General features: G+C 50.9%; 1 protein-coding gene across 2 annotated transcripts in view; it reads right to left on the bottom strand.

Annotated features, from left to right (window-relative positions):
* Positions 1-4,647: 4,647 nt before the first annotated feature.
* Positions 4,648-22,618, bottom strand: part of UBASH3A (ubiquitin associated and SH3 domain containing A) — a 43,426-nt gene continuing 25,455 nt past the window's right edge. Inside the window, exons 9-14 of one of the 2 annotated variants that reach the window (XM_059686531.1) lie at positions 18,211-18,333; positions 15,899-15,991; positions 11,280-11,424; positions 10,506-10,612; positions 7,769-7,875; positions 4,648-5,152 (exon numbers count right to left, since the gene is read on the bottom strand). In XM_059686531.1, the coding sequence (XP_059542514.1) occupies positions 5,015-5,152; positions 7,769-7,875; positions 10,506-10,612; positions 11,280-11,424; positions 15,899-15,991; positions 18,211-18,333 (713 nt within the window). In that variant the 3' untranslated portion in view covers positions 4,648-5,014. The remainder of the gene's footprint in view (positions 5,153-7,768; positions 7,876-10,505; positions 10,613-11,279; positions 11,425-15,898; positions 15,992-18,210; positions 18,334-22,618) is intronic. The other variant, XM_059686532.1, reaches the window with a different exon arrangement.

The raw sequence follows: 22,618 nt of genomic DNA, 5'->3' as shown, positions 1-22,618 counted from the left end.
GAATTCCCTCTCTCCTTTCCCTCAAGACACTAGGAAAGCACCCAGACAATAAGAATGCCCATGCGATTCTCATAAAACACAACACGTATTTCTGGGAGCCCCCAAGGGAGCTCATGGGTGCTCAAGAAGGCATCCATTGGACAAGTTCAGGTTGAGGTTTGACCTTTGACCCCACACCTGTACGTCACAATCATGGGTCACATGGTTGTCCCTCTGTGTGTGTCTGTGTTCTAATCTACTCTTTTTTTTAAAAAAAATATTTTATTGATTTTTTACAGAGAGGAAAGGAGAGGGCTAGAGAGTTAGAAACATCGATGTGCCTGCAACCAAGGTACATGCCCTTGACCGGAATCGAACCTGGGACCCTTGAGTCTGCAGGCTGAGGCTCTATCCACTGAGCCAAACCGGTCAGGGCCTAATCTACTCTTTTCATAAAGACACCAGTCCACGCCAATGACCTCATTTTACTTTAATGACCTTTTTAAAGGCCTGTTCTGAGCTTAGGACTTCAACTTAAGAATATGAGAGACACACACAATTCAGTCTATAAAATTCACCAACATGACTCATATCTAAAATATGCCAAATTTGGTTCTAAAATAAGACTTAATTCAGGGGAAAATGATGATGACTCTTCTCAGATAAACACAGGAGAGTACTGGCCAGGTTGCAGTGGTCCCAGACCTGTCCCTAAGCAGTTCTCCAGCAGAGGCACCGAGTTAGGCTCCTCGGTTCCTTTGCTGCTAGCCTGAGGCCAGCTGCCCCTCCCATTTTCACCACCTTCCATCCATTGTGCCACAAGGTGTATTAATATAATTAATATCCACCATGTCAAAACCCAAGAGTCCCTTCCAGGTTTGTGTTTTCGAGCCCACAGGTGAGGAAATCAAGGCGCTCATGTCATAGGTGTTGGAGGTGGGAGTCCCTGGTAACAGGACGTCCATTTCCAGATGATGTCAGTGGGGGGTCAGACTAGGTTTGTACACACAAGGACCAGCTCCGGGACAGGAAAGAAGGAGAGGACAGTGGTCAGAAATCTTTCTTCCTTTGTTTAATATTTGGTTTCTTGTTAGTTCATAAAGTTGGAAACTTAGTCACTTCCATCTCTGCCCTTATTCAGCCCATTTCCCAGGACTCAGTTCTTACAATGAGGTTCATTCTGGAAGCCAAGAATGACCAAACTAGGCTTTTCTGTCATTGCAGCAGAATTTGGGGGGTGGGTCTAGTCAGAACCAGAATTATAAAATAGAAACGTGGTGTTTCTTGCACACTTGACCTGGAGATGGAGATTTAAGCACCTCTCGGGGTCCCTTGCAAAGGACATGATCTGCCCCTCATATTATCCAGGGGCATGACACCCAGAAGCCTTGCCCCTGGGAGGGTGAATCCAGACACCTGTGGACAGCCCCAAATTCCATTAGCTTGACCTGCAAAACTTTTATTCTTCATGATGACTAGTGAGGTCGGTGTGGCACTGGGCACCCGGGGAGCAAGCAGGGGGCCTGGGGTGGGCAGCACATCCAGGGATGACTATGTCCTACTCTGAGCACTTGGATGGCTTTTCCTTTTTCTTCCGCAGGGCTGGGCTGAGAGGACACCACTGTGAGACCCCTATCAACCACCTGAACCAACTTCTCAATGTCAGAGGTACCATTTTACAACTGTCATCAGGGCAGATTTCACTGCCGTGGGTCACTGTCTGGTTTGTCTTACTCGTTATTCAGGGCAGAACCCATTTCCCCCATTTTCAAAGCTCCCCTCCCCTCTCCACTTGATCAAAAGAGATAAAGAAGAAGCTGAAAACAACCTACACCAAGGGGGCGTGTCTCAAATCCTTACACCTGGGCCCCTGTAATAGCAGCCCCGATATGCTGGGGTGTGATGTGCTCAAGAATGCCCCCCGAAGCCTGGCCTGTGTGGCTCAGCAGTTGAGTGTTGACCCAGGAGAGGTCACTGGTTCAATTTCCGGTCAGGGCACATGCTGGGGTTGTGTGCAAGAGGCAGCCAATTGATGATGTTGCTCTCTCATCTCTCTCTCTCCCTTCCTTCCTCTCTAAAAATCAATAAAAACATTTTTTTTTAAAAAGAGTGGCCCTGAAAGATGTCCGCATCCCAATCCCCAGACCTGTGCATGTGTTCCCTTTCAGGGCCTTTGCAGATGGGATTGAGCTAAGGATCCTGAGATGCAGAGATGATCCTGGATTATCTGCACTGGGTGGACCCAATGTCACCACAAAAGACCTTACAAAAGGGAGACAGGAGGGTCAGAGTGAGAGGCAGCGAGATGGTGGACAGAGGGACCTGAGAGACTTGAAGATGTGACACCACTGTCTTTGACAATGGAGGAAGGTGCTATGGGGCAAGGAGTGGGGGTAGGGTGCCTCTAAAAGCTGGAAAAGGCAATGAAATAAATTCCCCCCCAGTGCCTCCTGTTGACCTGTTTTAGAACTTGTGATCTCCAGAAATGCAACAGAATAAATCATGTGTGTGTGTGTGTGTGTGTGTGTGTGTGTTAAAATTTGTGTTATCTTTACCACTCCGTGATGGTGCCTTGTTACAGCAGCAACAGGAAGCTAATACCCGGGGTGGGGTCACCAAGAAGCAGTTTCCTGGTGTTGGTCTGGTTTCTCCTTTTATTGAACGTTCTACCTCTGTTTGCCCCACACAGCCAAAGAGTGATTGAAATACAAAAGGGAAAAACAGTTGGGAACGTGGCAAATAGGAGCATCCTATATAATAAAACCCTGATATGCAAATTGACCGAATGGTGGAATGACCAGCAGAATGACCAGTCGCTATGATGCGCACTGACCACCGGGGGCAGACGCTCAATGCAGGAGCTGCCCCCGGTGGTCAGTGCGCTCCCACAGGGGGGGGCGCTGCTCAGCCAGAAGCCAGGCTCATGGTTGGCGAGTGCAGCGGTGGTGGTGGTAGCCTCTTTCGCCTCTGCTGTAGGTGAGCAGTAAGGAGCAAGGGGTCCCAGACTGCGAGAGGGCACAGGCCAGACTGAGAGAAACTCCCACCCCCAGTGAATGAATTTTGTGCACCAGGCCTCTAGTCCTATCTAATAATAGACAAACATGGTAATTAACTGTACCTTCACTATGCCTCCCATTGGCTAATTAGTGTGATATGCAAATTAACTGCCAACAAATATGGCAGCTAATTTGCATACTGCAGGCAGGGTGGGACAGCGCGAGCTGCCAGTGCGCTGCCATCCAGGGCAGGCCCGCCCCAGAAGCCCCAGCAGCCGGCCTGCCTTGCCACCCGGGACCCAATCGGCGGGTCCTGGGTGGCAAGGCAGGCCGGCCCCAGAAGCCCCGGAAGCCGCCTGATATGGCAGTAACTCTATCAGTAAGCACTCTGAAAGTCAGTGGCATAAATGCACCAATTAAAAGACAGATTATGAGGGTGAGTCAAAAAACAAAACCCACTTTAAATATAAAGACACATATAGTTAAAAGTAAATGAATTAAGCTGAAGCCTGTTTTGCTCAGTGGATAGAGCATTAGCCCGTGGACTGAAGGGTCCCAGGTTGGATTCCAGTCAAGGGCAGGTACCTCAGTTGCTGGCTTGATCCCCAGTACCTATCAAAGCATGTGAAGGAGGCAACCAATCAATGTGTCTCTCCCTTTCCCTTCACTCTCTCTAAAATTCAATGGAAAAATATCCTTGGGTGAAGATTAACAAAAACAAAGTAAATGGATTCAGTAACATTAAAGAGATTATAAGAAAAATATATTCCAAATTTTGTTAGTTGTATAATGGTTATGTTTAAATTATTAACACCTAAGAAATTGGGTGAAGGGTACATATAATATGCTGTAGTATTTTATAGTTTTTTTTTACATGTATGAGATTATTTCAAATTGAAATATTAAAAAATTAATAAAATATTAATTGAAATGTGTATGCATTACATGAAAAATCTTCTAATTGCTTCTAGCATAATTTATTAAATTGTGCTAAAATTTACAAGGGTTCAATAAAAAAATATCTTAATTCTAAATGATATAATAGAAAATATATAATAGTGCAGTTATAAGCACATATCTGAAAATAAAAATTTAAAGAAGTGAATTTAAAGAAGGGATTAGCCAAAGAAAATATATGCACAACCCATGGACACAGACAACAGTATGGTGATGGCCAGAGAGAAGTGGGGGGCAAGAGCTGGGTAGAGGGGACAAAAGGAGTGAAATAGGGACATCCTATATAACAATAATAAAAGGCTAATATGCACATTGACTGAACGGCAGAATGACCGGTTGCTATGATGCACACTGGCCACCAGGGGCAGACGCTCAATGCAGGAGCTGCCCCCTGGTGGTCAGTGCACTTCCATATGGAGAGTGCCACTCAGCCAGAAGCTGGCTCATGGCTGGCCAGCGCAGTGGTGGTGGCAGGAGCCTCTCCCACCTCCGTGGCAGCACTAAGAATGTCCAACTAATGGTTTAGAGCCGATCCCTTGGGGACCTAAGCCTTTAGTCGGACATCCCCCGAGGTCTCCCTGGCTGCCAGAAGGATGTCTGACTGCAAGCTTAGGCCTGTACCCCCTGGGGAGTGGGCCTAAGTTGACAGGTGGACATCCCCCAAGGGGTCCTGGACTGTGAATGCGCGCAGGCTGGGCTGAGGGACCTCCCCCCCCCCCCAGTGCACAAATTTTTGTGCACCGGGCCACTAGTATAAAATAAAGTGGAAATAACCTTTGGTGTGTGTGTGGTGGGTCTTTAATCCCTGGAAATTAGAGTCACAGTTCTTATTGCCCTCCAAACCACATGGCAGACACAAGTCACAAGGTGGCATGGGGCAGCTGAGCCTGCAGGGCCACAGACCCACAGGTGGCGGCAACGAACTGAAAGCCACAGCAGGCTGCCTGGAACCTAAAAGTGCGCTTTGTGCTTCTACCAATCCCATTAGGCGGGACTAAGGTACCTTCCCATCACAGTATCTTTCAGCCTCCGTATGAGTCTCGCCTCTTCCTTGTGAAGCTGTGCAAACATAACGGGGGCTCTCAGTTGCCCAGGATCCAGTTCCTCCAGTTAAACGCGGAGTTGGAGCCGTGGGTCAGTGTCTTCACAGGGGGGGTCACCAACGCCCACTTTCCTTCCTCTTTATTTTCCTCGCAGAAGCACATTCCCAGAGAAGGGATCTAGAAGAGAGTTACATCACTTATTAATACTTTATACCAAGTCAATCGATTTTAGACTCGTTCTAAAGCCAACGGACAGGTGCGCCTTGGAGGCTGGCGTGATGTGCCCAGACTGTCATTGCTGCCTTGACACCTAACAGGGCAGTTCTTAGGGGGGTAGGGGGGCGCTCAGGACAATGGGAAATGGGGATGCTATCAACTGGGGATGCTATCCAGTGGGTGGAGGTCAGGGGTGCTGCTAGCATCCCACAATGCACAGGACACCCCCAAACAAAGTGTTATCCCGCCCACGTGTCTGGGGTGCCAGTGCCAAGGCTGAGAACCCTGTCTACCGTTAGAAGAGTGGCGTACAGTCTCAAATTTAGCATCACAGAAAGATCCAGGTGATGAGTTTTCAGACCCCCGGGAAAAAACGACAAAGTGGAACTTGAGGCAACTCCTTCATGTGTGAAATGAACGTGTTGAAGTAGATCTTTGATTTGAAGGCCTCTGCGTTTACCTGTTTTGCTTTCCTTTCCTTACTCTCCCTTTTTAATGTCTAGAAATTCCTTGGTCAGACAGAATTTGCAAAAATTCCATCACACGGGAGTGGTGGGGGGTCTAAGTGGAGGCTAGTGTTGACTCAGGGATGACTCCTTCCTTCTGCTTAGAGAGACTGGGGGGAGGGTGTGATGGTGGGTGAGGGGCACGCAGCAGAGCCTGTTTCCGGCTGTCCCTGACTAGAAGGCCCAGGGTTGGGCAGAATTCCTTGATGAATTTCTGACCCACGAGAGCAGCTTATTTGGGGGTGGGGTGGTGTGGACATCAAATCATCAGCCTAAGAACGTTGCAGGCCCGGCCCGTGTGGCTCAGTGGTTGAGCCTTGACCTATGAACCAGGAAGTCACAGTTCCATTCTCAGTCAGGGCACATGTCTGGGTTGTGGCTCGCTCCCCAGTAGGGGGTGTGCAGGAGGCAGCCGATCAATGATTCTCTCTCATCATTGATGTTTCTATCTCTATCCCCTGCTCCCTTCCTCTCTGAAAACAATAAAAATATATTTACAAAACAAAGAGAGTTATGGGAATTTGGAAACTCAAGGCTGGCATCTCCAGAAGGGAGGCCAAGGGCTGGGGTGTGGGTGGGGATATGGTCACTAAAAGCAATGGGTTTTGGAACAGCAGCAACATGCCATTCTCGCCAGCGCCTGTGTGTGCAGCGCGGCTGTCTGTGTGGAGACGGGACCCCCAGGAGACCCGGGGCTGCGGGAACGGTTGCAGCGGTCCATGGGGGCAGCACAGGAGCACACGGGGGAGACAGTGATGACTGCAGGAGTGAGAGCAACACTTTTTTCCAGGAGACCCTGAGAAAAACCTATACGGAAGTGTCCCAGTGTGGTCTGGGGGGTGCGGGGGGGCTCAAGCAATGCATGTGGACAATGGTCAGCTGGTGGTCCTGGAACCCGGAGAGCTCAGACATATCGGGGTCATACTTGGGAAACTCCACCTGGACAAGTTTCTCTCAGGTCCAGAGGGCACTGGAACAGGAGAGAGCGGGCACGCGTGGCACAGATGACCCAGCGTCTCAGGTGCAGAAGCTCTTTGATGCTCTCCAGGTGAGAGAGGAGGGCCGGGAGGGGCTCGGAGACACAGAGCCCATGTGGTTGGACTCCTCTGCAGCCCCAGGCCCCTCGGGGCCGGGCGACACCTTGCTGCCCACACCTGTGCAAACAAGCCATGGCCAGTGGCGCCATGATAGTTTTGTGTGACGGAATCATGTCCAGGACTCGTCTCCTATCACAGCTGTTGTCTACACACTGTCCCCCCAGCCTCAAGGCCATTGTCAATTCCTTGATCAATTTGATACAAAGACAAGGGCAGAGGGCGCATCTGACCCTGGGTAGATTGTGGGGGCAGGGGCAGGGGGTGGGGTCTCAGTTTCTGAGTCTGCCCGCCTCAATTCACCTCACTAACCGGATAAAGCAACCTTTGCCTTGTTGGGGATGTCCCACAAGTTGGTCCAAGTACCCATTATCCTTCTCGACACGTCTGTCACCGGTTTGATTTTTCCAGAACTGTTGACACAGCCCAGCCAGCCCCGAGCACTCTGGCAGCTACAACAAGCTCGGTGTGTCCCATGGCTGGATGGCTCCCAAGGCAAGAGGCGGGGCGAGTGGGGGGAGTGGTTGGAGGGGGGAGGGGAGGCAGGGGGGGGGGATTTCCTTTCTGCCTCCTGGGTCCCTAGAGCAAGCCAGTCCAGCTGTTGTCCTTTCTCTTTTTATCCAAATTGCTTATTTCTTACTGGACCATCTGTTCAACTCCGGGAGTTGCAAGGAATTATCATGTGGACTGACCTTTAAAAAGCCCCGCGTCTTTTTATTTTTATAAAAAAAATATCATCTTGGCAGCAAATGGCCAGAGTTGCCACCCTGATGATCAAGATGACAACCTCGCCCCCCAGCCCCCTGCCCAAGGCTGCCCTGCGCATGAGAGCTTGTGGGCACAGTCTCAGGGGACAGGCGGGCCCCTCTGCCCTGCGCCGTCAGGACGCTTGTTGTCATTCTGAGAAGGGCCTGTGAGGACCCTGGGTCCTTGGGCTGCCTGACTTTGTGGTCTGAAGAGGAAGGGCGGGCACGTACCTTTCTCACCAGCTGGGCGAAGTCCGCGCAGTCCCGGGGCGGCAGCCTGAGCAGCGGGCGCGTGCAGGAGTCCAGCGTTGAGCCGTGGCCCACGATCAGGATGACGCCTGCTGGGAAGAAGAACAGCTCAAGGTCCAAGCAGGCACCGGGAGCGCCTTTGTTAGACTGGAGGTCCCACAGCTCCTGGGGTGAGGCTGCCTCACGGTGCCCCCACACCTTGAGAGGCCCCGGGGGTAGAATAGGTGTGGCTGGTCATGGCTCCGTAAAGCAGTCCCGCCTCTCATTGTAAATGGCTGGTTCTTCAGAGGGTATCACATCCCCAGGCAGGGTCTGGGGTGGGACCTTGCCGGGATGTGAGCCAGCAGCGGGCTCTGAGCCGCCACCTCTCTCGGGACATAGTGGTGGCTGCCGCCCAGCCTGATCCGATTAGCTTGAGGACAATCAGCTGGCTGATCCGATTAGCTTGAGGACGATCAGCTGGCTGATCACGATGAGCCTGCTGATGACTCACGGTGGGTGAGGACACCCAGAGTCCACTGGCTGAGTGAGTCTCCCTCCGGTGACAGGACCTGGGAGCCAGAGCCAGGACAAAGCAGAGCTGGGGAGGCTCACCCCCTGGGAGTCAGGGAGGTGTCAGGGCCGGACTCACCGGCTCCACCTAGAGGAGGAAATCAGGCCAGCGCTCCCTCGGAAGGCCAGGCTGACACAGAGCAGCCCCTTCATGTCTGTCACCTCTTAATGTGACTACAGATCCTCCACTGTGAGCCCAGACTGAAGCTCCGATCCTCTCTTCCCGTGGTATTTCCTATTAATTTCACACTCAGATCTTTGGCCTCCAATCTCATGGTTGGGTGCTAGGGTGCTGTGCTGGGAGGTGGTATTTCAGACCCCACGGGAAGGCGAGGACTTAGCAGATTACGTAATGCCTGTGAAGGGCCCACTGGTGCCAGGGGATGGCGAGGTATGAGCGTTTACCTCCAGCCCAGCTGGACTTTCTGTTGCTTCCACACCTCTCGCCCTCCTGCCTCGCTCATGGGCCCTCCTCCTGGGGCACATTCACCTCCCAACCCTCCTCTTCCTACCCAGGGCCGCCTCCTCAGGCCCGGCCACTTGCCACACGCTTGGACCGAGGAGCTTTTTCCCTGCAGCACACACGGTGCTCCGTGGACATCGGAGCTGACCGAGCCGTGGTCCTGCATCTGAGTTCCCGAAGGACTGCAGGGGGCCCTTGAAGGGGGCTCATCCCTGGCACTGACATTTGCTGGTGGCGGAGGCTTGCAAGGGGACAGCCAGAGAGGGGTGGGTGGGTGGGGCCCTGAAAGCTCAGTGAAAGGCCCTGTCGCTTTCTGTCCTCTGATGTCCTGTGGCAATAACTGTAACAACAGGTGTTTGACAATTAATCAAATGTCACTGTGATGTGGTTTCCCCCAGGTTCAGATCAGTCAACAGGCAATGCGACCATCCTCAAGGCCAGGCGTGTTCGGGTGCCGGGTTCGGCCAGGTTTGGGGTCTCTTCCTGTAGACGTCTCAGTGACTCTCTGGGAGGGGCCAGGTGCTCAGCTGCCGCCCGTGCTCCTTGTCAGAAATTCTTCATCCCCGGAGCATCGCCGGGATGAGGGACAGGGACGGAAAGAGCGCCGGTGGGAAGCGGGCCGGTGGTCTCGTACGGACTCTGAGACTCTTCTTGGTGTCATTAATATTCCTCATATTCCAGATGTTGGTGCCCCTCCGCCAACAATATTCAAATTCTTCGAGGGTAGAGTGTGTCTTCTTCACTTAGACTGCCCACCATGTTTTGTTGGATGCTGGACACTTCGCTGTGTTCAAGACATGCTTGCTGACTTCAATTTCTAGAAAATTGACTTCTAACTTGTTACTATGGTCATTTCCAATACACACCAGAGAAGGGTCTGATGGAACCCCACATACCTGCCATGGAGCTCCAACAGTTACCCACATGTAGCCCATTTGTATCGTCTGTTCTCTACCCCCCCCCTCCCCGTATTATTTTAGAGTACATCGCAAGCATCAGTTTGCACCTCCAAGTGACAAGGACTTTGCATTTGTACACAATCATCCTGCTATTCTCACACCTAACAAAATTTACAAAAATTCTTTAATATTTCCATATTCCAAACCATATTCAAATGTCTCTAATGATCGCAATGATCTACAGACATTTTCCCCACGGTTGAGCAAACATGTCCTGACATTTGGTTGTTCGGTTCCGAGTTTCTGTTTCCTAAGAGTCTGGTACAGGTGGTTTGTGTTGGCCTTGCAGTCCTGGGTCCTATGGGCTCTCAGTCCTAGAACTGGGGTCCCAGGACCTAAGTGGCGGGGGAGTATGTGTCTATGGGCTCGGTTACCGCAGAGGCAGCGATGTACCACTCTGCTCCTGGGAGTGGGGAGGAGGTCGGAGAATGATCAGGTTCAAAAACAGCCCTGCCTGGCTGGTGTGGTTCAGTGGTTGAGCATTGAACTATGAACCAGGAGGTCACGGTTCGATTCCTGGTCAGGGCACATGCCCGGGTTGTAGGCTCGGTCCCCAGTGTGGGGCGTGCAGGAGGCAGCTGATCAGTGATTCTCTCTCATCATTGATGTTTCTATCTCTCCCTCCCTCTCCCTTTGGCTCTGAAATTAACAAAAATATGTTTTAAAAAAAGGGTGCAGTTTCCATCTCAGTGGTAAGACCCCAACTCCTGGGGCTGCTCATCCTGAGCCCAGCGGAGGCACTCACCGTCCTGTGGGCAGCTGCTGATGACCTGTTCCACGCTCACCGCACACCTGTGCACATACTCGTCGTAGCTCTCCGCGGGCAGGAGGGAGGCGATGGGGAACGCAGGCCTGTGGGGGAGAGAGGGAGGGCTGCCACCCTGGCCTGCGTGGGGTGGGGTTGGGGGCCGGGGGGGCTAGAATTGCGCTGTGGTTACTGGAGAGGAAGTGTGTTCTCCAGGCTGGCTCTGCTCAAGGCTCCAGTCTGTGTTCAAACCTGGCAAAGGGCTGGTGTTCAGACCCACGTGCATGTGCATTCTCACTGAGCGCCACAAGGGGCCTGTGATGGCAAAGAGCCAGCTACTGGCAGAGAGCGACTCAGGTGCTCTCTTTGACCAAACTTGGAGCCCTTCTCAATTGGCCCGGACTTTCTGCTTTCATGCTTGTCCCTGTAGGGTCCATTTTAGCAAGAATCCTGCTAAGTCAGTTTAGCAAGAATTCCCCACCTGCATATCTGATCCCTCTTCCTGATATCCAAGCAACCCTTCCCCCCAACCCCTCCCTGTTTGACCGTCCTGGTCTTCCTTTAGCAGGAATCCTGTTAGGTCAGTTTAGCAAGAATCATGATACCCTCTTAATATTTTCTCCCATCTACCAACTCTGCACCCCGCTTGTCCTAATAGTATTCCCAGGTGAGTCCAATCTCTCCCCCCTGCACAGCCCCTATTGCAATGGTCCCTCCTTACCGTCTTTAACAAGAATTGGAAAACCCAGCGCAGGCGCCGTGAGAAGCGCATACCTGTATTCGGTGCTGACGTTGAAATTCGCCTCCTTCAGCTCCTCCAGGGTCATGAGGGCCGGGGTGGTTTTGCCCGTCTCCCATTTGGTCCATTCAAAGATGCCGGGCTCCACTCTTATCTTTATTTTTCTCTCCAGTTTGAGCTCTGCAGTCAACAGAATACAAGTGTTTATCTTTTTCAGTGTCTGTTTTGGCTTTATGCAAATAAGACTCTTCCTAGGTCTAAATAACACCTTTCAAAAATGTGTAATTTTTTTCTTGGCCAATATTGTTTTGTGATCACCCAGGGTTCTGCTATTTCTGAGACAAAAACCACGAGGTAGCTGGAAGGTATACGAGGAGTGATGACCCTCTGTCCACCAGGGAAGGACAGCCTCCCAGTCTCCCTGCACCACCAGCAGCAGGTCCAGCCCGGTGCCCGTCCTGGTTGCCCAGTGCAAGCCTACAGCCAGATCAACACTGGGCCTCGCTGTGGGTCACGGATGAGAGCCCACCAATAAGGACTTGGCCAATACGACCCAAGGAGAGGATGGAGCTAATCGTGGGGGGTGCTGTCACACGGGAGTGTCTCCTGACAAACACACCGGACTGAGCACAAGCTGACGGATGGAAGGGAGCTGTCTTCTGGGACATTCTGACTCCTCCCAGCTCACCCTTCCCAAGCACTTTATGTCTTGACCAAAATGCCTATGAAGTAAGACCATCTCTTTTTAAGTGGAAAAAAAAAACAACACAAACAAAACCTTAATGCTTTTATTTGAGATGGAAAAAACTACATTAAGCTCAAATGCTGGCAATAAAATCAGTTCTCAAAGGACCCAATGGATGGGTCCTTTGCAAGCAGGTTTAGAACAGAGTGAGCTGGGCGGCAGGCCCCTGCGTGCTCCCCGGCTGTGAAGGGCTCCCGTCCACTGAGAATATATCACACAGAGGAGCAGTCAGAAGAGTTTGCCAAGTGGGGCTGGCCACGCTTCCTTTCAGGACATCTTGTAGGCCGCTGCTCTGTGGTCACACTTTGGGAGGTGGTCCATCTGGACGCTCATGGACACGGCATTGAAATAAAGTCTAGCATGTTAGTGTCTCAGATGTCAGTCTGAAAAACGGGTTGGTCATGTCTGAACATATGAAGAAGGCTTGGCACCCTTGTTTTTCTGAATCAGCAGAGGATGTGTCAACATGTGCCCTTTAACAGGCATATTAATAATGATAATAATATTCTTTCTTTTTTGGGGGCAGGGAGAGTGGAAGAGAGAGGGAAAGATAGAGAGAAACATTGATGTGAGAGAAACACATTCATTGGTTGCTTCCTACATGAGCCCTGACTGGGCCCGGGCTTGGAAGGAGTCTGTAACCAAGGTACATGCCCTTGACTGGAATTGAACCCAGGACCCTTTGGTTTGCAGGCCAATGCTCTATCCACTGAGCCAAACTGGCTAGGGCAATAATATTCTTATTATCCCAATATATAAAAAGCCAGGGGCCCTTATGACCGAAACAACTGGCTGGACGGCCGAACAGCAGGCTGCGTGGGGTGACAAGGCCGGCAGGGGGGTTAGTGAGGGATGACCAAACAACTGAACAGCAGGCTGCGTGGGGCGATCAGGCTGGCAGGAAGGGAAGTTGGGGGCGACCTGGCCAGCGAAGGGAGCAGTTGTGGGCTACCAGGCCAGCAGTGGGGGCAGTTAGGGGCGACCAGGTCATCAGGGGGGGCAGTTAGGGGTGATCAGGCAGGCAGGCAGGTGAGCAGTTAGGAGCCAGTGGTCCTGGATTGTGAGAGGGATGTCCAACTGCCAATTTAGGCCCGATCGGACATCCCCCGAGGGGTCCTGGATTGGAGAGGGTGCAGGCTGGGCTGAGGGCATGAATTTCGTGCACAGGGCCTCTAGTCCTATCTAATAAAAGAGAAACATGGTAATTGGCGTACGACCGCTACCCTTCCCATTGGCTAATCAGCGAGATATGCAAATTAACTGTCAGCCAAGATGGCTGCCGGCAGCCAGGCAGCTTGAAACTAACATGAGGCTTGCTTGCTTCAGTGACGGAGGACTCCAACGTTCCCCGCCAGCCGCTGTAGGCCTCTGAGCTGCAACTCTAAGCAATTATGTAACAAATATAGAAGCTAAACAAAACCCCAGAAATCAGCTTTCAGCCGGCTGGGATCTCAGAGCTGGAGTTGATACAGAGTTTCGATGATAGAACCGAAACAAACCAGATACCTGCTTTCAGGAGCAGAGGCCTAAGAGCTGGAGCCTCAGAGCTAAAGCTGGCCCAGAATAAAAAAGAAAAAAGAAAAAAAGGAGCAGTTGGGAGCTTCAGTCCCAGCCTGAAAACAGCCCTCAGCCCCTCACCCAGACTGGCCAGGCATCCCAGTGGGGACCCCCACCCTGAAGGGTGTGTGACCAGCTGCAAACAGCCATCATCCCCTCATCCAGGCTGGCCAGGCACCCCAGTGGGGACCCCCACCCTGATCCAGGACACCCTTCAGGGAAAACCAGCCAGCCCCCACCCATGCACCAGGCCTCTATCCTATATAGTAAAAGGGTAATATGCCTCCTAGGACCGGGATCAGTGGAGCTGAGAGGCCTCCCGGCACCTGGATCAGTGTAACAGGGGGCAGCGCCCAAACCCCCTGATCGCCCTGTGGCTCTGTGTGTGACAGGGGGCGGGACCACAACCTCCCTATCAGCCCTGCTCTGTTCATGACAGGTGAAGATGCCCCAACCCCCTGATCGGCCCTGTTCTGTGCCTGATAGCGGGGAGCTCCCCAAACCCCTGATCACCCTGCAGCTCTGTGTGTGACAGGGTGCGACGCCCCAACCCCCTCACCCCACGGGCCCTGCTCTGTGATGGGGTAGAGCCATAACCTCCCCATCAGCCCTGCCCTGAGTGTGAGAGTGGCGGCGCCCCAACCCCCTGATTGGCCCTGCTCTGTGGGTGATAGAGGGCGGCGCCCCAACCCCCTGATCCACCCTGCTCTGTGTGTGACAGGGGGCGGTGCGCCAACTCCCCTATCGACCCTACTTTGTGAGTGACAGGGTACGGAGCCCCAACCCCCCTGAAGGGCCCTGCTCTGTTCATGACAGGGGGCAGCGCCCCAACCCCCTGATTGGCCCTGCTCTGTGCGTGACAGGGGGTGGCGCCACAACCTCCCCATCGACCCTGCCTTGAGTGTGACAGGGGGCGGTGCCCCATCCCCCCAATCGGCCCTACCCTGAGCATGACTGAGGGTGGCATCGCAACCTCCCAATCCACCCTGCTCTGTGCATGACATGGGGCGGCGCCCCAACTCCCCAATCGGCCCTGCTCTGAGCCCAACCATGGGCTGCACCTAGGGATTGGGCCTGCCCTCTGCCACCCGGGAGCAGGCCTAAGCCAGCAGGTTGTTATCTCCCAAGGGGTCCCAGACTGCGAGAGGGCACAGGCCGGGCTGAGGGACCCCACCCCCCCGCCCCCCCAAGTGCACAAATTTTTGTGCACTGGGCCTCTAGTATAAAATAAAAGTCAATTCTAGTGGTCCCACCAGGATTTTACTCCACTGAGATCATCTTTTTTCTCTACTATTCACCTCCCCTGGCCTCTAGCTCCCCACCTTACCTGGCTTACAATCCACAGTCAAGGACCCTCATCCTCTTGTGTGCACCCCCAGCTCCGCTCCCCTCTCTTGTTTCACTGCACTCACTTCCTGAACCTGCCCGGAGTTAGACCCAGCTCTCCATGTCAGCACCCGGAGGAAGCCCCACGCCCAGCTGATGGGTCTTGGTGTGAAGTGCTCCCTGACCTCAGTGGGCTCTGTGTGCTGCCCAGTGGCCATCCTCTATTTCCAGGCCAAGTCCTGGCCCCTCTCCCTGATAAGATCTCATATGTTCAGAGCTCCTCAAACCTGCAGTGGCCCTCCCCTTTCTCACGCTAGCTGGGGACCTGACCCCTGTGTCTCTGAGAAAGAAGAAGCCAGCCCCTCCTCCACATTTGCCCATCTGCGGCGTCTGTGTCCACCTGCTCTCCCTCTGTCCTGCCACCGTGGAGGGCTTGCTGTCTCCGGCATGGTGAACGACAACATGTCCCTCCTCCCCACACAAGGATGGCAGGGAGGGTCCAGAGGGAGGAGCAGAACCAAGGCCCCCCAAATAGCTGCCCCTCCGGGCAGGCAGGACTGTCCTTCCTCCTGCGGGGGAAGCCCGGCAGCTCTGCCAGGGGCTCTCTGATACACATCAGCCTCTGATGGTGCTGGACAGCTCCCAGCAGCGGCGTCCCTTGCCCTGGGAGTCATGCTTTTTGTATCTGGAACCACCACCGCAGTTCCCAGCTCTCTGGCTTTCTGAATGCCCCTCCCTAAAAGGTATTTTTTTTGGTTTTTGGTTTGTTTGTTTTTTTAAACAGAAGCTGCTGAAGGTGGACAGCGTGATGACAAGCTCCGGTACTCAGTTACAATCCTGGCATAGAAATGTGAAGGGGCTCAGAGCCTGCTAACAGTTCTGAGAGGGCTGGTCCATAATTGTCTAGGACTCAGGTGGCCATTCATTGCCTCTCATCCAGCTCTCTCCTCTGCTCATCACCCTGTCCCCTTGGAGAACAACCATGAGGTCAAGGCTACCTGAGCAGCTCCCTGAGTTCTCACCCACCTTCCAGGATGTGCTTGGCTGTCTGCACACAGCGGAGGGCCGGGGAGGCGAAGACGGAGGTGATTCGGATGCCGCTGTCCAGTAGTGCTTCTCCTGGAAAAAAGCAGGTGGGAAATGCCTCTGTATATCTGTGACTTCCCGAGGTGGCAGCTCCGACGGGAGGCTTACCACCTGAGGAAGGCAGGACCTTAAGTGGCTCCAAGATCTCCACCCCCGGCTGTACACACCCTGGGCATTCCCTAAAGTACACGGAGCCTGGGAATAGGGTGAGGTGGCACTCTGTGACTATGTTATAGTCTATGGGAGAAGGGAGGTCACCGTAGGTGGCCTGACCCATTCAGGTGAACCCATTAAAAGCAGAGATTTTCTCCGGCTGCCATAGGAGTCAGAGAGATTCAAAGGCAGAGGGATTCAACATGTAAGACACTCTTCCGCTGGCTTCCAAGATGGAGGGGCCATGTGGCAAGAAATGTGGGTGGTCTCTCGGAACTGAGTGTGGCCCTGTGCTGACAGTGGAATGAGGACTTCAGTCCTACAACCACAAGGAACTGACTTCTCCACAGCCTGATGAGATTGAAACTCTTCCAAGAGTTTCCAGATGGGAACTCAGCTCAGTAACACCTTGAATGTTACTGAGGCTTTGAGGCCCTGAGCAGAGAACCCAGCCACACTGTGTCTGCGTGTCCGATCTACAGAACTGTGAGCCAACAAGTGGGTGCTTGTTCAGCTCCTGGTAGCTTGTTCTGAAGGGATGGAAACCTGAAGCTCATGAAAAGCACACTGTGAACCACACTTCCTCTTACAGCATTAGAGGGCCTCATCCTTGGTAAAGAAGGGGACCTCTTCAGTAGAAGCACTAAAGTCAGGAGGTTTTAGTGGGTACTGCCATGGGCTGAATTGTGTCCCCCCAAATTCATATGTTGGAGTCCTAACCCCCAGTGCCTCAGAAGGTGGCTTCCTTTGGGGATGGGTTCTTTATACAGGTGATCAAGTTTAGAGGAGGTTATGAGGGCAGCTCTAATCCAACCTGATTGCTGTCCTTATACAAAGGGGGAAATTGGACACAGAGACAGACACACATAGAAGGAGAAGACGGCCATCTATGAGCCAAGGAGCAAGCCTGGAGCAGGTCTTTCCCTCACAGCCTCGGAAGAAACAAACCTGCCCACACTGTGATCTCTCCAGAACTGTGAGACGATAAATTTCTGTCGATGAAGCCACTCGATCTGTGGTGCTTTGTTACGGCAGTCCCAGGACACGAATACAGAGGCCGACAATTGCCCGCATATCTACCCATTCACAGATACTCCCAAATACACACATGGAGACTGTGCAAACTTCCAGGTGAGAATTTAGGCATGAAACACAGAGCTGCAAAGGTACTTTACAGAAAGGACACACATACCCACACACAGTACACACAGACACACATACACACATGGTATGTGCACACACACACACAGACCCACACACCATACACAGAAACACACACCTACACCACAGTGTGTGGCAGGCGAAGGAGCCCAGGCAGGGCTGTGGGGGGCAGGTCACACTAATCCGTGGGAGTCCCAACCGTGTCATATCCCTAACTCCATGTTAAGTGACCTCACATCAGTGATCCTGACACCAGCCTTGGTGTGAGCACACTATTTGCACAACTGAACTCAGCAAATGCTACAGAGCTGTCCTGCCTGCCCAGATGGCCAGGGACTAAATGTTTACATCACACCATGGGGGCTGGGGGGCGGGGGGCAGGAACACCAGGTCCCAGTGAGTTGTTTCTGTTCACCAGCTGTGTGACTCGGGAAGCCCACGTGCCTTCCTGGGTCTAGACTTGAATTTCTTAATTCATAGAATGAAGACCAGATGAACTCAATGGCCTCTTCTAAAAAATCCATCACGTGGAACCAGAACCCCAGACATAAAACAAAAGCCCGAAGTGATGGATTTTGAAATAAAATCAAAGAGGGGATGTGTGTGTGTGTGTGTGTGTGTGTGTGTGTGTATGTTTTTAAATGACACCCTTAGTGCACACAGTGGTCACTAATTTTTTTCCTTCCCTCGCCATTCTTTCCACACCTTTCATTCCTCCTGAATTCCCCAGCCATCTGTTCCTGAGTCAAATCGCTGAGCTTCCACTTACTAGCTGTGTGACCTTGGGTGTCTTACTTAACCTCTCTGTGCCCCAGTTTCCTCATCAGCAGAGGGGGGGATAATGCTACTACGGACCTCAAAGGGCACAATACTCATTAATGATAACCATTGCCATGATTATTGTTACTATTCCTAATAGAATGACCCCCCCAACATACCTGCCGTTCTGGACTGGAAAATTCCACAAGACGATAACGGCGGGTCGTTTTCAAAGCCTTTGATGCCATTGCTCCGCTGGGGCAGGCTGCAAGGGAAGTTCAGGTCTGGCCGGTAGTACTTCCCTAAAGCACACATATGCACCAGATGTTTAGTTCCCTTGAGTTAGCGCCACGAAACTGCCAAGATCAAGGCCCAGGTGAGAAGCATGGTCAGCATTTAAATTGTTACCACTGTGCTTCAATCAAATGCGTTCTACAGCGTGGATTCAATTCGAGGAGAAAATGCTGCTTTAATGCGCACACAGTTCCTCCAATACAGGAAACTCAGGTTCCAGCCCCAGATCCCGAGACCCTCTCTGTCCTCTCCTGACCCTTCCTGAAGATGCGCTCAGACAATTTTCCTGATGAAGAGCCAAGTGTCTCCATGACTGATAGAGCTTAATTTGATAAGAATCTCAAGTTGGCATTAATTAATTAGTGAAATTTGACCATTCCTATAACTTAAGTGTGTCATATTGCTGATGGGGACGGAATCCATATGGCCAGAGGTGCCCTTGCTTTGTGCATTGTTCAGTCAATCACTTGAGGCGAGACTGGAATCTAGGGAGTCCCCGTCCATGGTTCACTCAGACCTGAGCTTTAATCTGACAGTCAGGTGCAAATCCTGGCACCACCAGTTACTGGTTGTGTGATTAGAAGCAAATGACTTAATCTACTTTATCAGTTAAAGGGCAGTGGTTCTCAACCTTGGCTGCACATTAGAATATCCTGGGAATCGTTTTAAAATCCTGATTTCTGGGTCTCATCCTCCAGAAATTCTGTTTCTTTGTTACTAATGTTGTGGCCCCACCTGATAACAAAGAAACAGAATTTCCGGAGGATGAGGCCCAGAAATCAGATTTTAAAAAGATTCCCAGGTGATTCTCATGTGCAGCCAAGGTTGAGAACCACTGGTTAAAGGGGGAATGTTTCGATGAATCATTGAGATAATGCCAGAACCTGGCTCCCGTAAGAGGTCAGTAAGAGGTCGGTCTGATCTCATTGTCAAATTATCCGTCATCCTACAGAGGACACCACTCCACACCAAGACCTCACCTCCTCCCAAGTCACCCCCAAAACTGGTGCACAGGGTTCTAGCAGCTCAGCTCCTTTCCTGCGACCCGGGTACACCACATGGCAGGGTCTGACTACCCCACACCAGCCCCCCTCAGCCTCCCAGCCCTTCGCCAGTGCAGAGGCAGGCAGTGGCTAGTTTGCATGCCGTGATTTTAGTTTTCATGCATGATTTTTCTGAAAGCTCCCTCCCTGGAAATTCCATTGTAAGAAACTGTCTGAACCATCGACTTTAAAGGCCATTAAAAGTCTGTGCTTTAGTTGGCTACTCGAGAGCGATGAAGGGGAGGAATGGGTAGCCCCGATGCCGGCCAGCTGTGCTTCCTGGCCTGTAGGTGATGGAGAAGTTGCCCAGGTAATGGCCAATCATCTCAGGCTTGATTTCCACCTGGTTGAAGGACTTGTGGTTGTACACGCCCATCTCGCTGCCCACCATCTCCTGCAGATGATCATGTCTTGCAGGTGCACGTGCGTTTTCACCTCCGCAGGCTTCTCCGTGGGCGGGCCTCCTTCAGGCCAGCACACAGGGCTTCAGCAGCGAGCGCTCCTTGCTCCTTGTTCCGCAGGCCCAGGCTCAGCCTCAGCATTGCTGGGCACTGCACAGCTACATCAGCTGCTCACAGGACCGGTCAAGCAGCTGACGGAGACCCATGCCACGGTACGTGAACTTGTGGAAGGTCCGCTTCTTCTGCTCCACATCCCCCATCTTGTTGGTTCTTCGGAAAGGACCACCCACTCTTTTTTAAAAAAATTATCTTTACTGTTGAAAGTATTGCAGGTGTCCTCCCCACACCCTACTGACCCCCTCCACCCAGCTCCCTTCCCCTTCCCAGGCCTTCTCCGCACTATTGTCTGTCCATGGGCGATGCATATATGCATGTAAGTTCATTGGTTAATCTCTTCCTGCTCCCCTTCCCTCTGAAATACTTTAGTCTGTTCCATGCTTCAATGTCTCTGGATCTTTTTTGTTTATCAGTTTATTTTGTTCATTAGATTCCACATATAAGTGAGATCATGTGGTACTTGTCTTTCTCTGACTGGCTTATTTCACTTAGTATAATACTCTCCAGGTCGCTCATTGCTGTCTCAAAGGGTAAGACAGCCTTCTTCTTCTTCTTCTTCTTCTTCTTCTTCTTCTTCTTCTTCTTCTTCTTCTTCTTCTTCTTTTTTTTTTACAGCTGCATAGTATTCCATTGTGTAGATGTACCATAGTTTTTTTTTTATCCATTCATGTACTGATGGGCACTTGGGCTGTTTCCAGATCTTAACTATTGTAAATTGTGCTGCTATGAATGTAGGAGTGCATATATTCTTTCCTATTTTTTTTGCTTTCTTAGGATATATTCCTAGAAGTGGGATTACTTGGCAGTTCCATTTTTAGTTAAGAAAGCTCCACACTGTTCTCCATAGTGGTTACACTGGTCTGCATTCCCACCAGCAGTGGACTAGGATTCCTTTTTCCCACATCCTCCCCAGCACTGTTGTTTGTTGATTTATTGATGATTGCCATTCTGGCAGGTGTTAGGTGGTTCCTTATTGTCGTTTTAATTTGCCTCTCTTTGATGATGATTAGTGATGTTGAACATTTCCCCATATGTCTCTTGGCCTTTTGTATGTCCCTTCAGGTCTTCTGCCCATTTTTTAATTGGAGTGTTTGTCTTCCTTTGGTTGAGTTGTATGAGTACTTTATATATTTTGGAAATTAACCCCTTATCAGATGTATCATTGGCAAATATGTTCTCCCATACAGTGGGTTCCATTTTCATTTTGATGATGGTTTCTTTTGCTGTGCAGAAGCTTTTTATTTTGATGTAGTCCCATTTGTTTATTTTTTCTTTGTTTCCTTTGCCCTAGGCCAGTGGTCAGCAAACTCATTAGTCAACAGAGCCAAATATCAACAGTACAACAATTGAAATTTATTTTGAGAGCCACATTTTTTAAATTTAAACTATATAGGTAGGTACACTGTTATTAAATTAATTAGGGTACTCCTAAGGCTTAGGAAGACCCACACTCAAGGGGCCAAAGAGCCGCATGTGGCTCATGAGCAGCAGTTTGCCGACCACGGCCCTAGGCGATGTATTGGTAAAAATTCTGCTCTGTGAGATGTCTGATATTTTGCTGCCTATGGTTTCTCCTAGGATTTTTATGGTTTCACAACTTACAGTTAAGTCCTTTAGACATTTTGAGTTTATTCTTATGTATGGTGTAAGTTGGTGATCTAGTTTCATTTTTTTGCATGTACCTGTCCAATGAGCCCAACACTATTTATTAAAGAGACTGTTTTGACTCCATTGTATGCTCTTGCCTCCTTTGTCAAATATTAATTGATCATAATGGCTTGGGCCTATTTCTGGGTTCTCTGTTTTATTCCATTGATCTATGTGCCTGTTCTTGTGCCAATACCAGGCTGTTTTGAGTACAGTGGCTTTGTAGTTTAGCTTGATATCCAGTATTGTGATCCCTCCAACTTTGTTCTTCTTTATCAAGATTGCTGCAGCTACTTGGGGTCTTTTTTGGTTCTATATAAATTTTTGGAGTATTTGTTCTAGATCTGTGAAAGTAAAGGCCTTTATTAAATGCCAAAGTATTAGCTGTGTTTGCTTCTCTTTTTTCTTCAAAGAGAAGGCCCATCAGTTGTGTCATCTTCTCAAAAGCTTCTTGGATTCAGAAGATGTCAACCTGCTCCACTTAGGTTTTTTGCCTTTGGTGACACTTTGTGGTCACTGCTAGAGGCAGAGAGCAGAGCTCAGAAGACCAGGCCATGGGGCAAGGTTGGGTTCTGACGGAGTGGGGTCTACAGAATAGGGGGTGCTTTGGGCCAGCACCACTGGGAAGTCAGTGGCTCTATGAGGGGGTGAGTGCTTAGGCCAGAAGTGAGAAGAAATCAGGAAGAAAACTGGAATCAGAGGAGAGGCCAGAAGCGCCCCCAAATGCCCTGTTGTCATTGATTAAACAGCACAGTCTGTGAAGTGCAGATGAATTAGACTGTGAGCACTCACTTTATCAAGGGGTTCTTTATCCTGTATAAAGACCCACCAGGAATTTCCTTTAAGCTGGTAATTTCAGTGCCTTAAAATATTTCCCCTAATAGGTGACTTGATCTTTTGTCTAGATGACCAAATACTCTTCCTCACATCTACCTATTGTCCTACTGTTTCTTTCCTGAGATTTGGTGTCTCTACTTGACCTTGTTTCGTAGAGACAACCACAGCACTACCTCTGTGGGCTCTTAGGGGTATATTCAGTCATGATGTCATCTGCTCAGAATTTTCCTGGTGTGTGCTGGTCATCT

The sequence above is a fragment of the Myotis daubentonii genome, chromosome 3 (genome assembly GCF_963259705.1).
Source record: "Myotis daubentonii chromosome 3, mMyoDau2.1, whole genome shotgun sequence".
Lineage (NCBI taxonomy): Eukaryota > Metazoa > Chordata > Mammalia > Chiroptera > Vespertilionidae > Myotis > Myotis daubentonii.
This window is presented reverse-complemented; position numbering and strand designations above follow the sequence as displayed.